Raw genomic sequence first — 12,885 nt, forward strand, 5'->3', positions numbered from 1 at the left:
AAAATTAATAAAGTAAAATAAAATAAAAATAATAAGCAAATTTTAAATACTAAAATAAACTTGTGTCTTACAAAAAAAAACGGACGTAACTATTTGTGCAAACTCCTGCTTTATTTGCTGAGGAAGATCATGTTATATGATCAAAAGCTCCAGAACAGCTACTAAATTACATAATGAGACCTGTGGTGAGGGGTCTGTTGTTCTATCAGTAACTGTTTTTGAGGTCAGGAAAGAGTTTTTTTATGTTAAACAACTAATTTTGATATTTTTTAACTATAAAATTAGTTTAAGCCTTAAATTTTTCCGATATAGGTGCAGTCATTACCACATCTCTGTCGACACAAGAAAAAATATCCCTTAAGTTGTAATGCTATGTATATTTTTTTATTTTAATTACTCCTCTTGGTATTTATTGTGATAATAATTTTATTATCAAATTTATTTACAGTTATTTTAGTTTATTCAGTTATCACAGCCTATGTTTTGCTAGGGTTTTTTTTTTTGGTCGTTTTCCTACTTATACATCTCAAATACATACACAAAAAAACCAACAATGATTTTTGAAGCAGTGACAAACCAAAGCAGGTTTTGCTGACAGAAAAAGTGTAGGCTAAATCCGAAGCTTATTGCACCAACCCTTTTACAATTGTTTTCTGTTTCTGTTTTCTACTTTTTCAAAAATAAGACATATAATTAAAGTGTTTGTATGTCAAAATACCCTCACTATTTTAAAAAGGAAAGAAAAAATAAAAATACTTTCCAAAACCAGCTGTATTTTCAAGTGTTTTTTTCTCTCTGAGACAAATTTGTTTGTATTTATTTAAGTAAAACTTTGATTTGAACCGTTTAGCTTCAAATGTTGAGACAAAAAACATTTCGAAGCTTTTATTTTCTTAATCCGCTTCACCCGTTTCCGGTCTCACCCTGATTCATTCCGTTAAAGTGACGCAGTTTCTTTAAACTGAATCCACAGGTTTCCAAACTCACAGACCCCGCCCACAAACGGCTGCCCGACCAATCAGATCACTCCTCAGTTTAAAGCCCGTTCGACCGTGCAGCCCTGAGCCTTTGATTAACAGGCGGCGCAGCCAATCAGGGAAGACTTCTAGAAACTCCGCGACCAGTAACTTTGGGCCAAGAATACCTTTGACTAAGGCCCGCCTCTGATGTCACAGACACAGCCAATCAGCGTCCACCAGTGACAGGATGACAGAATTAAATAATAAAAATAATTTTAAATAAATGTCGCATGTTTTTCCACATATTTTTTCATTTAATACAAGTTTTTATTGTTTTTATAGAAATGTTTTTATTGTACTAATTATATTTATTATTTCAGGTTTATACATTTGATTTTAGTGGCAACTTTTCTCCATTTTCTCCTCTATTGAGTCTTTTGTAAGTGAAATTACCATCACAGGGAGGTTAAAATATACATGCTCTGACTGAAGATGGACACAAACATGGAGGCAACAATATTGTGAGGGGGGTAAAAAAAAAAAAGGTCTATTATAGCGAACGATGCAGAGACAGAGACATAAACCTGCAGTGCTGAGCTGAAAGCAACAAGTCACTACTCAGGAAGGAAATGATAAACAGATACGTGTGATAACAACTGACAAGAGAGTGACAAAGCAGAAATCAGGAGCGGAACATCAAATACATACATTAATATTAAAGTATAACTACACAACTCAGGTATATGAGCAGGAAAAAATGTGAAGGCAATTGAAGGTGCTTCCACTAAATTTGCGTTCTGCACATTTCTCTGCAGTTTAACAACCTTCAGTCATGATTGATTTGCATAAAGGGAAGTGCATGGCAGAGTTGAAAATTAACACAGAGACAAGACAGATGAGTACAAGACGGAACAAATACTTTAATTTGTTTGAGGGATAAATCTGTTGGTGATCTGTGTGTTCATTATTGGTGACAAATCCCATGATTTATCTGCAGCTGCAAATAGTCCCCAACACATACATGTAATAGGGGGCTTTGAAAAGTTCTCACAAGAAACAACTTGTGATTTACTGAGTTTAGAGAGTCTATGCGACATATTTCCAATTGTTCCACTGTTTTTTTGTATTTCTATGCTTCTTAAAAAAAGTATGTGAAGAAAAAGTAAAGAGTCTCAACTGAGACAAAGACAACAATAACTTGTTACTGATCCTCAGCAGGAATAAGAGCTGCTCTTAACAGAGCTACACCTTCTACAACATCTTGTACTGACTCCTCCAACTGTGAAGTCTCTCTCACTGTATTTCCACTTCTTAAAACTTGAGTAAACACAAAAGGGCTCAAACTGTGTCTTTGTAATGTTTATGTACAAGTAGCACAATCATAATCACTGAGTGTATTTATACTACACATGGGCTCCTTCTGCTTCTCCTGATGCCTCAAGGTCTACAGGAGGCACCACGTGACCAGCGTTACAGCGTATTCTGTCACCGCTCCTTTTCTTTGGGAAAGTCACTTCCTCTATTTGGTGGCATTCAGGTCCTCAGTTTTAGTTTTATACCAACAGGAGAATACAAAAAGTTGTCTTGGTGGGTGGAGACGTAGAGGAGGGTGCTTCAGAACTTTTCTCGGACGTTGTCGCTCAGGAAGACGATGTTGTCTGGAAGAGGGAGAGAGGAAAAAATTTGTTTTATAAATTATTATACAACAAGTGATACGACCAGGCTATTATGGTTGCTTGCTCGGAGGTTCAAACACAGTGCTAAAAATAGCATTTTAAGTCTTGTGTGTGATTTATCCTGGCTTCATATGAGCAGAGGAAAAGTCCACTAGCTGCTAGACTAATTTATACAATGTAAAATGTCATAGGCTTGTGCTAATAATGTTAGCATGTTGTATTTGTTTGTAAAACGTGTTTAGTATAAGACAGTTGTTTTGTCAGTGAACCTTGTGAGCTGTAATGGAGCTGAATTTTGTAACGTTACCTTTGTTAAATGTTGCTGTTGTCCCTGGCTTCATATGAGTAGAGGAAAAGTCCACTAGCCACTAGGCTAATTTATACAATGTAAAATGCCATAGGTTTGTGCTAATAATATTAGCATGTTGTATTTGTGGGGAAGATGTGTCCAGATAAAGACAAGTGTTTGTCTGTGAATGCTGCGAGTTATAGTGAAGCTGATTTGTGACGCACAAGTACAAATCCCACTTAAGACGTTCATCTAAAAGTAGCACTTATTCAGACAGGACGTGTTCAACTGCCGTCACATTCACATAAAGAGGTGAATATCTGATAGAAGCTCCTTGTGTTTGCTGTCTGACCTGCGATGATGGTGGTGGCTTGACGTCTGACTTGGTTCTTGTCCACATATTCCCCATAGTCCAGTTTCCCCTCAACTAGAATCCTCGACCTGAAACACAGAGACTTGTGATCAGTGACATGAAGGATCCTCTACTCCAGGAGTTCTCAACCTCTTGTAACTTCAGGTCAATTGAAAAATTTCTGAGAACCACAATCCTAAATAAATAATAAAAAACATAACATGATAAAAAGGAGGAAAATAATAATCTGGGCTGTAAATGTGTGTTACGCCACTGTCAGGTGTTAGTCGTTGGTCCCTTTTCCTTAAGAAATATTCTTTTGGTTTCCAACACGTCCTGGTGCTTTGTGTCTGTCTCTTATGAATCCAAATTTAATGTTTTCATGTTGTATGTTTTGTAATGTGGTGCAGAACACTTGTAGCTTCCTCACCGACTGAAACTAGCAGCTGAGTTCATCTTAAATTAGACGGGAACATACAGAGCATAAACACACAGACGGACAGTTTTTATAGATGGTTGTATTTCTGTAATGAAAACTTGTCACCACAGGAATCGTCTGTAACTTAAAATACATTTTTTTCCACAGCTGCTGTTCTTTAAGAAGGGAAACTAAACATGTACAGGCACTCTTTAAACCTTTAAGATGCTGGAAATATAATTTCAGTATAGAGTTTCACTTTCAGGAACGCAGCGGTCCAAGACGACAACCACAAAACCAAACACCCCTGCGACCATGTGGTGCATGTCATCCCTCTGTCTCTCTACTGTATACTGTCAACACAGTTACAAAAACATAAATAAACTCAAGTGTTAACGGTGCAGTCCTACAGGGAACATGTGGGTCGTACCCTTTCTTGACGTACTGGTAGGCCACGTCTCTCAGACCAGGTTTGAACACCGACACACGATGCCATGTCGTCTTCTGACTGATGTCACCTGGAGTCACAGAACAGACGCAGAGAAATCAGCCTCAGACATGACATGTTACAGAGTGCTGCAGGGATGACATTCTTCTGTAGGCCGAACTGAAAGGTAACATCGCCTTAAGCCTAGTTCAGTTCGATTTTCACCGTGATTTTGACGTCGCAGGGGATCTGAGAGGGGTCTGGCTGCAGACCTCCAGCGTGAGGCCGCTTCTGGTGCAGGCTCCTCTCTCAGGCCGCCTCCAGCGTCAGGCCCAGAAATAACAAACTTTTTGTGCATCTCCAAAAGGACTCTGGCATTTTTGTCAGTTGCTTACAAGTGAAGGACTTTTGCCAGTTGACAACCACCATGACAGTAAGTGACAATGGCAATTTATATATCCCAATAAACAAATGCACGGGTTGCATATGTTTGCCGTTTTACCAGCCGCTCTACGCACGTAAATTACCGAATGTTACATATGTTACGCTAACGGTGGCTAGCAGTTGACTACGATGCTCAGGTTATTTGTTGTCTAAATGAACATGAAATGTTTTGCTATGATTCACTTGGTTTATACTTTTACTAATTGAAATATATACTATGAACTTAACATTACTTTTTTCTGTGTTATGTAGATGCATCACTCAATTATTCAAACAAGTGCAGGGCATAAGGTGGAACACTGCACAGCTTGTCAGTCAAAGTGTCGGCATGTTTCCCTGCTTTATACTCAGGTTATTCTGACAAAAAGCTTCTTTTGAAGTGTCCTTTTGCTACTTTCTACGTGCTGTCATTTTTACGTGAACAATAGAGTTTATAGCACTGATTGTACAGCAGTTTTTCTATAGGAAGACTACCTTTTTCTCTCTGTCTTCTCCATAAAAAGTTGGGGCCAGGGTAATTTATGAATGTAAAAAGGCAGCAGAGTGGGTTGAAACAAACCAGCACTTGTTTTCAGACAAGGTGGAGTTGCCCAGTGTGATCACAGTGGGAGAGGAGGAACTGGCGGAGGCTGTGCAGCAGTATGACAAACTCAGGGTTGAAGATGAAAGTTCCACGGTTGATGACACAGAGACAGACGCGATCCTGGAGCCATTTAAATTCAAGTTCTACAAAATGGAAGACATGTGGATCGTTTGTGAGGAGATTGCTGACAAACGATGTTACTTGGCATACTCCGAATGTGACATTGAGGACTAATGATGTTCAGTAAAAGACAGAATAAACAGAACGAAAATTTGTAATTTTCTGTATTTTCATATTATTAAATTAAATTAAATTATATATGAGAAGTAAATTATATATAAATTAAATTAAATTATATATGAGAGGTGTTTTTGTTTTTTGACTGGAAGAGAGGCTCCAACTGTCCAGTCGACAAGCGTTATGTTTTTCTATGAACTTAGCTGCAGCTATATGGGCGGAGTTTATAACCCATTTTGACAGCTGACTTTTTGCAATAATGTTGCTGGCAGACTTACACCCATGTTAAATGCCATGTAATAAAGAATAGGCAAACAAAAACATCAACATGTATATCTAAGAAATTACATACACATGCATGTACGTTTAAGAAACGAATGGTTTCGCATTACAGCGTTGTTTAATTGATTATAATTCAGCGACAAAGCCGCTTCCTCTGAAAGTGTCTACGCAATTTTGTTTTGAAGTTTCTTGCGTGCACTTCCTGTCCTGAGCGTCCTGACACTCGAGGCAGCCTGAGAGAGGAGCCTGCAGTGGAAGCGGCCTCACGCTGGAGGTCTGCAGCCAGACTCTTTTGGAGGATCTTGAGCGCCACCTTGGGTCGGAGGTGAGTCGGCAGTTAGTCTGCCACGACGAGTCCTCATGTGTGAACAAGCCTACGAGCAAGTCGCCCCCTCATATGCGACTGGGACTGGATATCTGGCATGCTAGAAAACTGGAGAAGTGTGACACGACTGACAAAGAGCATCAGCCAATGAGAGGCAGGATACGTCCCACGTCAGCACGCAGGAGGACGGAAGAAATGTGAGGACAAGCTGGCAAGCAACAACAATGGCAGCGTCCACAGGATCACGGGGAGCGCATTGTGTTTGGACCCAGGCCATGTTGACAAGTAAAGTTTAGCGCCGGGGAACTTCATAATATCCTGTTTTGTTCACATGTAGTTTGGTGACGTCACCGCGTTATCTGGGGCTCTGTTGGCGAGGGCTCGGTGGAGAAATCTTGTGGTGTGCACACACAGGTCGTAACGCAGTTGGCGAGACTCCCAATGACAGAAGCACACGTCGCCAGGTATGAACACTCAAAAGATAATGTGAGTCTCCGTGACTCAAGACTGGTCGGCCAGTCGTGTAAAGTGAACTTGCCTTTAGCTGCCGGCCTGTTTCTGTCTCAGACTGACTTTGGCGATACTATTGTCTGTCCAGCTTGATGCCCTGTATCACTCAGCCCTGAGGTACATCACTTTATCTCACTTCAGGACTCATCATTGTACCTTATACAGGTAGGATGGTAGGATGGCCGTTCCTCACATTGCCTCGGTTACAACACTGGTGCATTCTAGTCTGTCAGATCTATTCAGGTAAATTTCCAACTTCACAAAGCCAAAAGTTTCTATCTCAGGCTACCTATCAAATACAGGATTGAATTCAAGGTTCTTTTGTGTGTTTTTAAAGCCATATATGTGCTGGCACCACAGTACAATGCTGAACTTCTCTGCCCCTACTCCAACTCTGGACCACTTAAATCCTCAGAACAATGTCTTTAAACTGTCCCATGATCGAGGCTAGTGGGTACAGGAGATCCGTTTATATACGGGAAATTTGCTGCACTCAAAATATAGTGTGTTTTTTTACAAACTTGACACGTTTGCGAGTCACTTGTGGTCCATTCAGAATGGACATGGTGGAACCCACTTTCAGACCTCGACCCACCAGTTGGGAACCACTGCTCTATTATGTGATGTATTCTGACACACCTGAGGTCCCTGTTGTGATTTGGTGTTGTCCTGTTTGTATTTGTGCTGCTGGATGACCCTGTCTTGGTTACGTCTCACTTATAAAAGAGGTTTTTTATCTCAATGTGACTTCCTTGTTAAATTAAAGTTATATATTTATAGAAATAAACATATTATAATAGTATAAACAGAATGTTTGATTATCTTGTTAACTTGTTTTTTATTAAATGTTCCGCTTATTATATTATTGCTGTTGACAGTGATCTAAAGCGTTTGTTCCCAATAAAGAATCACCATCAGTATCTGTACACAGGAACTGTAAACTTTCAATTAATGCTAACAGAAACATTTTGAAGGCCGTCTGTGATGACTTAAAAGCATGTATTTTTATTTATAATTTTAAATGAGGATGATGAACGAGGCATTAGGGTTGGAGATGAGTACTTCAGGGACAGACTGTACTAATGTGAATGTCTTTTTTGCTGGTTTGATTCACGTCATGCTCGGCGTAGTGTCGTTTAAAACCTTGAAATCCATCAACAACAATCCATCATGTGTTCACTCTCACTGAGGCTGAATTAAATAGTAACGCTGTCCTCTAGTGGCAGAATACAACACCTGTGGGGCAGATACCAGACTACATGTTACAGCTAATGTCACAGTAATTATTTCTTACATTATCTAAACATCTGCTATTCTTAATTAGTAATATTTCAGTCCATCAGCTGTCTTTAATCATTTCATCATGTCAGTGTAAAAGATGACAATAAGTTCCCTTGAAGTTTACCACTATAATAAAACGTTATCCTTGAAGCAAACTCATTTAAAAATTAATGGTTATAACTGGTTTATTTAGGTTTTAATGTTCTACAGGAAGGATCATCACTGTGCTGTGAAAACAAACCTAAAAATTCACTTTTCAGCTCAGAAAATCAGCCCTGTTTCCAGCTTTCTCAGATAATAATAAGAACATTTATTCATCCAATGTGTGAAACGTTAAAAAGTTCCTCCAGGAAAAACACTGAAATGTCAGAGGACATTTAAGCCCAACCCTAAGTACAAACAGACTGTTTTGTTCAACTCTTGGCCGCCAGTCAGCACATAATATGACAAATGTCTCACGAGGGAAACACAGCGTCAAAAGACGAAGGTCAGAGCGCTCAGACAAACAGATTCAGTGACCCCAGACAACAAATGTGGAGTGGGAAAAGTATGGTATGTACACTTTGTATTTCATCTCCTGGTGCTGCCATGCGCATTTTATCCCAGTCCAACCGATTCACTGGCCGCATGTCGGTATCGGCCGATATTCACCTTGTTGACTCCACTGGCCTATCAGTAAATAAGACATTCACCGATGGCAGTGGCTGATGTTTATCTGTTGTGTCACATACTGGCGTCCAAGGGACAATAGAAAATGTGTTTCAGATATCTACTGGAATGCCGTCGAGACAAAGGACGTAGTAAACTCACTTTCAACTTTATTTATCATTATTCAATTTGTTTTTCATCATTTATTTCCCCATTCATTATCATAAGAAATGCTTTTTGTTTTATAACCAGTTGTGACCTGTCGCCTTTGGGAAACTGTTCGGAAAGCGAAATGTTCTTAATTTTAATCATGAAGATAGTTTACAAAAGTTTCCTCCGTCCTCAGCCAAAATGATTCTGTCTGTCTTTACCACTTGTACTTATGTTGATCAAAATGAATGAAAAGAAACAGACACTTGTGTATTTGTTGGTTTTTTCCTCACTGTACAGAACTCGCAGTAGTTTTTCTGTACCTGGTGAGTTTGTCTCCCCGTCTCCAGACCGCCACATTTCATTGGTCGCTAGCGAGAAGATGGTAACGGGGTTACGACCCTCCACTTGTCTCATCACCGGGTCCTGACCCACTCGGCCCAACAGCTGCACACGGTTTATCGCTGGAATAAAGACACAGAAGACCCCCATTATCTGATATTAGAGTCTAACGAGTAGACAGTGGATAGATACTGATGAACACATCCTTGTCTTCCAGAAAACACAAAGTTTACTCACATCTCTCCAGGACGAGGGTGGCGTCTGTGCTCCTGTATCTCACCACCTGTCTGAATAACTGTTGACGGAAGAGAGAAAATATTTGTAAAGCCAGTGAGCATCTTCCTGCATGCACTCAAGTGTTCTTATCCCTTCTGTCTCATCAACTGAGATGCTTTGCTTTAAACATACAATAAATAATAAGTCTCATTAATAAGCTAAAAGTGCTCAGGAAACACATTATAAACAGCAGGATGAATGTGGTCTATTAATAATCATGTCTTGCTCACCTGTGCTGAGGCGCTTCGCAACATCTTGTCTGTGCTGCACAGACAGCTCTGATGACTTTAACAGACCGATCTGAGCAACAAAAAGGCAGAAAATTACATGTACAAATGTCTATAGGCAAGAGAAGAGCACACAGGCAGCAGCTGCACAACACCGACATTAACACCAAGTACTCAAAAATATTCAGAGGAAAAAATGATGTAACATTAAGGTAACTTTATTTTACTGAGCCCCATGTGAATACTATTATCATACAGAGATGTCCACGCTCTGTCAAGTGAGTAATTTGATGTTACGTCATGATTACAGTAAACTGAGCCGTGTTACCGACAAACAGAAACATTAACAGATATTATATATATTACCAGATATTATCTGTAAGCCTGCAGACAGACAAGCTTCAGATTCCAACATGTGAACACGGCCTCAAAGTCACAGCAGCGCTTTTTCACTGCAGCAACGAGGCTTCTGGGATCTCCCGCCGCCGGATGTGGACACGAAATATAATATTTAAAATTAACGTTTTTCTCGTCGCCTTTACATTTTCAAGTTAAAGTATCTTATACGACAGGCGGTGTTTTGGCAGAAAACGGCATCAAAATCCGTTGAAAGAAGGGCAAAAACGCGTTTAGAAAACTTACCAGGTGCAACACTTCAGAGCGGACTTCGATAACCTCACGCTGCTTCCGGTTCGACACCAATACAGGTCCGACGAAAAAGGAAGTAGTTAAAGTTCCGCTTCGCAGCTTCGCACTTTAAAATATCGTATTTATCGTAGCATTTTAAAGTGGAGACTCATTAAAAAAAAAAATAAAAGAAGGCGCGGTGTATCTGCTTTGAACATTTTAAAAAAATCAGTGTTAATTTTAGGTATAGTGTTGTGTAATTCTTAATATTCCTATTAATGCTCCTCTTAGACTGCGTCCATTGAAATTCTTCATCACAACTACACATTTTTTTATATCTGAAAGTGAATGAAAGATCGTATTTGTAATTTTTACAGGAAATGTTAATTTTTATTAATAGAAATCTGAACACTGAAATTCTGATGGATTTTTTGTTTTAAATAGAACAAGCTTTTTTCCATTGTAAATCACCCATGATGGAAGACCAAAGGAACAATTCTAGTATGCTTAGGTCTAATAATGTTTGTAATGTTTATTTCAATTAGGGACTGTTTTCTTTTTTATTCGAGGAGGGGTGTGAGTTTTATTCTATTTTTTGACCTTCCCCAAGACTACAAATATTTTTCATTGATGAATCACACCTCTCTCACAGTTTCTGTCAAAGACGGCAGGCCGCCAGTGAAGACACTTTAAAAGAGAAAACGAGGCCATAGAAAGGCAGGAACATGGAATACAGGGAAAACTCAAGAGGTGGTGGTGGTTAGCACTCTCGCCTAACAGCAAGAGGGTTCCTGGTTTGAACCTAGTGTGGGGGCACCCTTCTGGAAAATGAAATCAGACAGCATCATACACAATAAAAACATAACATAACATACTTAATAGGTACATAAAAGCAAAATAAAACATACACGATTAGAAGGTTGCACAATCAATAAAGGGCCAAAGGTGCAGGACTCACTGCAAAGACGAGGGCAACAGACGCTGAGAAAAACAACCTAACATTGTCAGACAGCCAACTACCAGATTGGTGTGTCATGGCCTTTGGGCTCAATGAGGCAAGGTTCTGTGCTTGGACCAATCCTATTTACTCTATATATGCTGCCTTTAGGTAACATGCGGATGATACACAGTTGTATTTATCGATGAAGCCAGAACAAAGTAATCAATTAACTAAACTCCATAACTGCCTTAAAGACATAAAAACCTGGACGAGCAGCAATTTCCTGATGTTAAATTCAGACAAAACTGAAGTTATTGTTCTTGGCCCCAAACAACTCAGAGACTCTTTATCTGATGACATAGTTTCTCTAGATGGCATTGCTCTGGCCTCTAGCACTACCGTAAGAAACCTCGGAGTAATATTTGATCAAGATTTGTCTTTTAATTCTCATTTAAAACAAACCTCACAGACTGCATTTTTTCATCCGCGTAATATTGCGAAAATTAGGCCTATCCTGACCCGAAAAGATGCAGAAAAATTGGTCCACGCTTTTGTTACCTTTAGGCTGGATTACTGTAACTCTCTATTATCAGGTAGCTCTAGTAAGTCCTTAAAAACTCTCCAGCTAATTCAGAATGCAGCAGCACGTGTACTAACAGGAACTAAGAAACAAGATCATATTTCTCCTGTTTTAGCTTCTCTGCACTGGCTCCCTGTAAAATCCAGAATTGAATATAAAATCCTACTGTTAATTTATAAAGCTCTAAATGGTCAAGCTCCGTCATATCTTAGTGAGCTCATAGTGCCATATTATCCCACCAGAACACTGCTCAACACAGTTTAGGGTTGACTGACCAGGAGCAGCTACAAATCAAAGAGGGGATGTGCTGCCAAGACAAATAACACACTTGTTGTTGTTGACAGTTGTTTCGTCAGTGAACCTTGTGAGCTGTAGTGGAGCTGAATTTTGGAACGTTACCTTTGTTAAATGTTGCTGTTGTCCCTGGCTTCATATGAGTAGAGGAAAAGTCAAAGTCTAGTGAAGAGCAGAGATTTCCTCTGCTTTTTTGTTCCAGATGTGAATTCAGTTTGTGCTTCAATTTGACCTTTGACCCTCAGATGGCTCAGACTTTACATGCTGCAGGAAAAGAGAGGGCCTTATGACCCACGGGCCCCACAGTGCTTCACCCGGGTGCTGGCAGCATGGAGGGAAACCAAACAGTGTTCATCTGCATACACTGATCTGCCACATTTTGATAAAGCAACACTTGCTTTTCTTGAAATTTTCCGCTTTTCTTTGTTAGGTTAATAAGCTGATGGCACACTAAAATGTAAGTGAGTTCCACCAGAGATGCAAACTCATAATTATATGATTCTCATATGGTTCTAAGAATACTTAATTGTTTCCTTTATTTTGGCTGAAATCCTTTCTTCACCAACCATTTCAGGTGACTACCTCTTGAAGCTCATGGAGAGAATGCCAAGAGTGTGCAAAGCAGTAATCAGAGCAAAGGGTGGCTATTTTGAAGAAACTAGAAGATAAAACATGTTTTCAGTTATTTCACCTTTTTTTGTTAAGTACATAACTCCACATGTGTTCATTCATAGTTTTGATGCCTTCAGTGAGAATCTACAATGTAAATAGTCATGAAAATAAAGAAAACGCATTGAATGAGAAGGTGTGTCCAAACTTTTGGCCTGTACTGTATATCATTAATAAAATAAAATAAATAATTGAAATAGAAGTCAGAGGTCTAAACAGAAATTAATACATTCAAGTTGTCATAAACAATCAAGGCTTGTTTGGTTTTAATACATTTCAGTGTTTTTTTAAAGTTTGTTATCTCATTCATATAAACTAAGAACAGTGGGTGGTTCTTCATGAATCTGCA

General features: G+C 39.2%; 1 protein-coding gene across 3 annotated transcripts; it reads right to left on the reverse strand.

The window, feature by feature from the left end:
• Window positions 1–1,855: 1,855 nt before the first annotated feature.
• ssbp1 (single-stranded DNA binding protein 1) lies at window positions 1,856–12,010 on the reverse strand. Of its 3 annotated transcripts, none has more exons than XM_078165016.1 (7): window positions 11,973–12,010; window positions 9,430–9,499; window positions 9,161–9,218; window positions 8,905–9,045; window positions 4,125–4,212; window positions 3,277–3,365; window positions 1,856–2,617 (listed from the first exon to the last, which is right to left on the reverse strand). In XM_078165016.1, exons 2-7 carry the CDS (start codon window positions 9,451–9,453, stop codon window positions 2,574–2,576), a joined length of 444 nt encoding a protein of 147 aa, XP_078021142.1. In that variant the 5' UTR covers window positions 9,454–9,499; window positions 11,973–12,010; the 3' UTR covers window positions 1,856–2,573. The 3 variants fall into 3 exon arrangements, with proteins under 3 accessions (XP_078021142.1, XP_033470073.1, XP_033470074.1); XM_033614182.2 differs by lacking the exon at window positions 11,973–12,010 and adding an exon at window positions 10,069–10,160; XM_033614183.2 differs by lacking the exon at window positions 11,973–12,010 and adding an exon at window positions 9,793–9,930.
• Between the last annotated feature and the right edge of the window lie 875 nt (window positions 12,011–12,885).

The sequence above is a fragment of the Epinephelus lanceolatus genome, chromosome 23, assembly GCF_041903045.1.
Source record: "Epinephelus lanceolatus isolate andai-2023 chromosome 23, ASM4190304v1, whole genome shotgun sequence".
Lineage (NCBI taxonomy): Eukaryota > Metazoa > Chordata > Actinopteri > Perciformes > Serranidae > Epinephelus > Epinephelus lanceolatus.

Bases quoted from the DNA above. Each gene is read 5' to 3' on its own strand.
- ssbp1 (XM_078165016.1), bottom strand. From the start codon at position 9,453: ATGTTGCGAAGCGCCTCAGCACAG. The intron at 9,219-9,429 runs GTGAGCAAGACA...TTCCGTCAACAG, and splicing joins TGCGAAGCGCCTCAGCACAG to TTATTCAGACAGGTGGTGAG. The intron at 9,046-9,160 runs GTGAGTAAACTT...TCTTTATTCCAG, and splicing joins CACCCTCGTCCTGGAGAGAT to CGATAAACCGTGTGCAGCTG.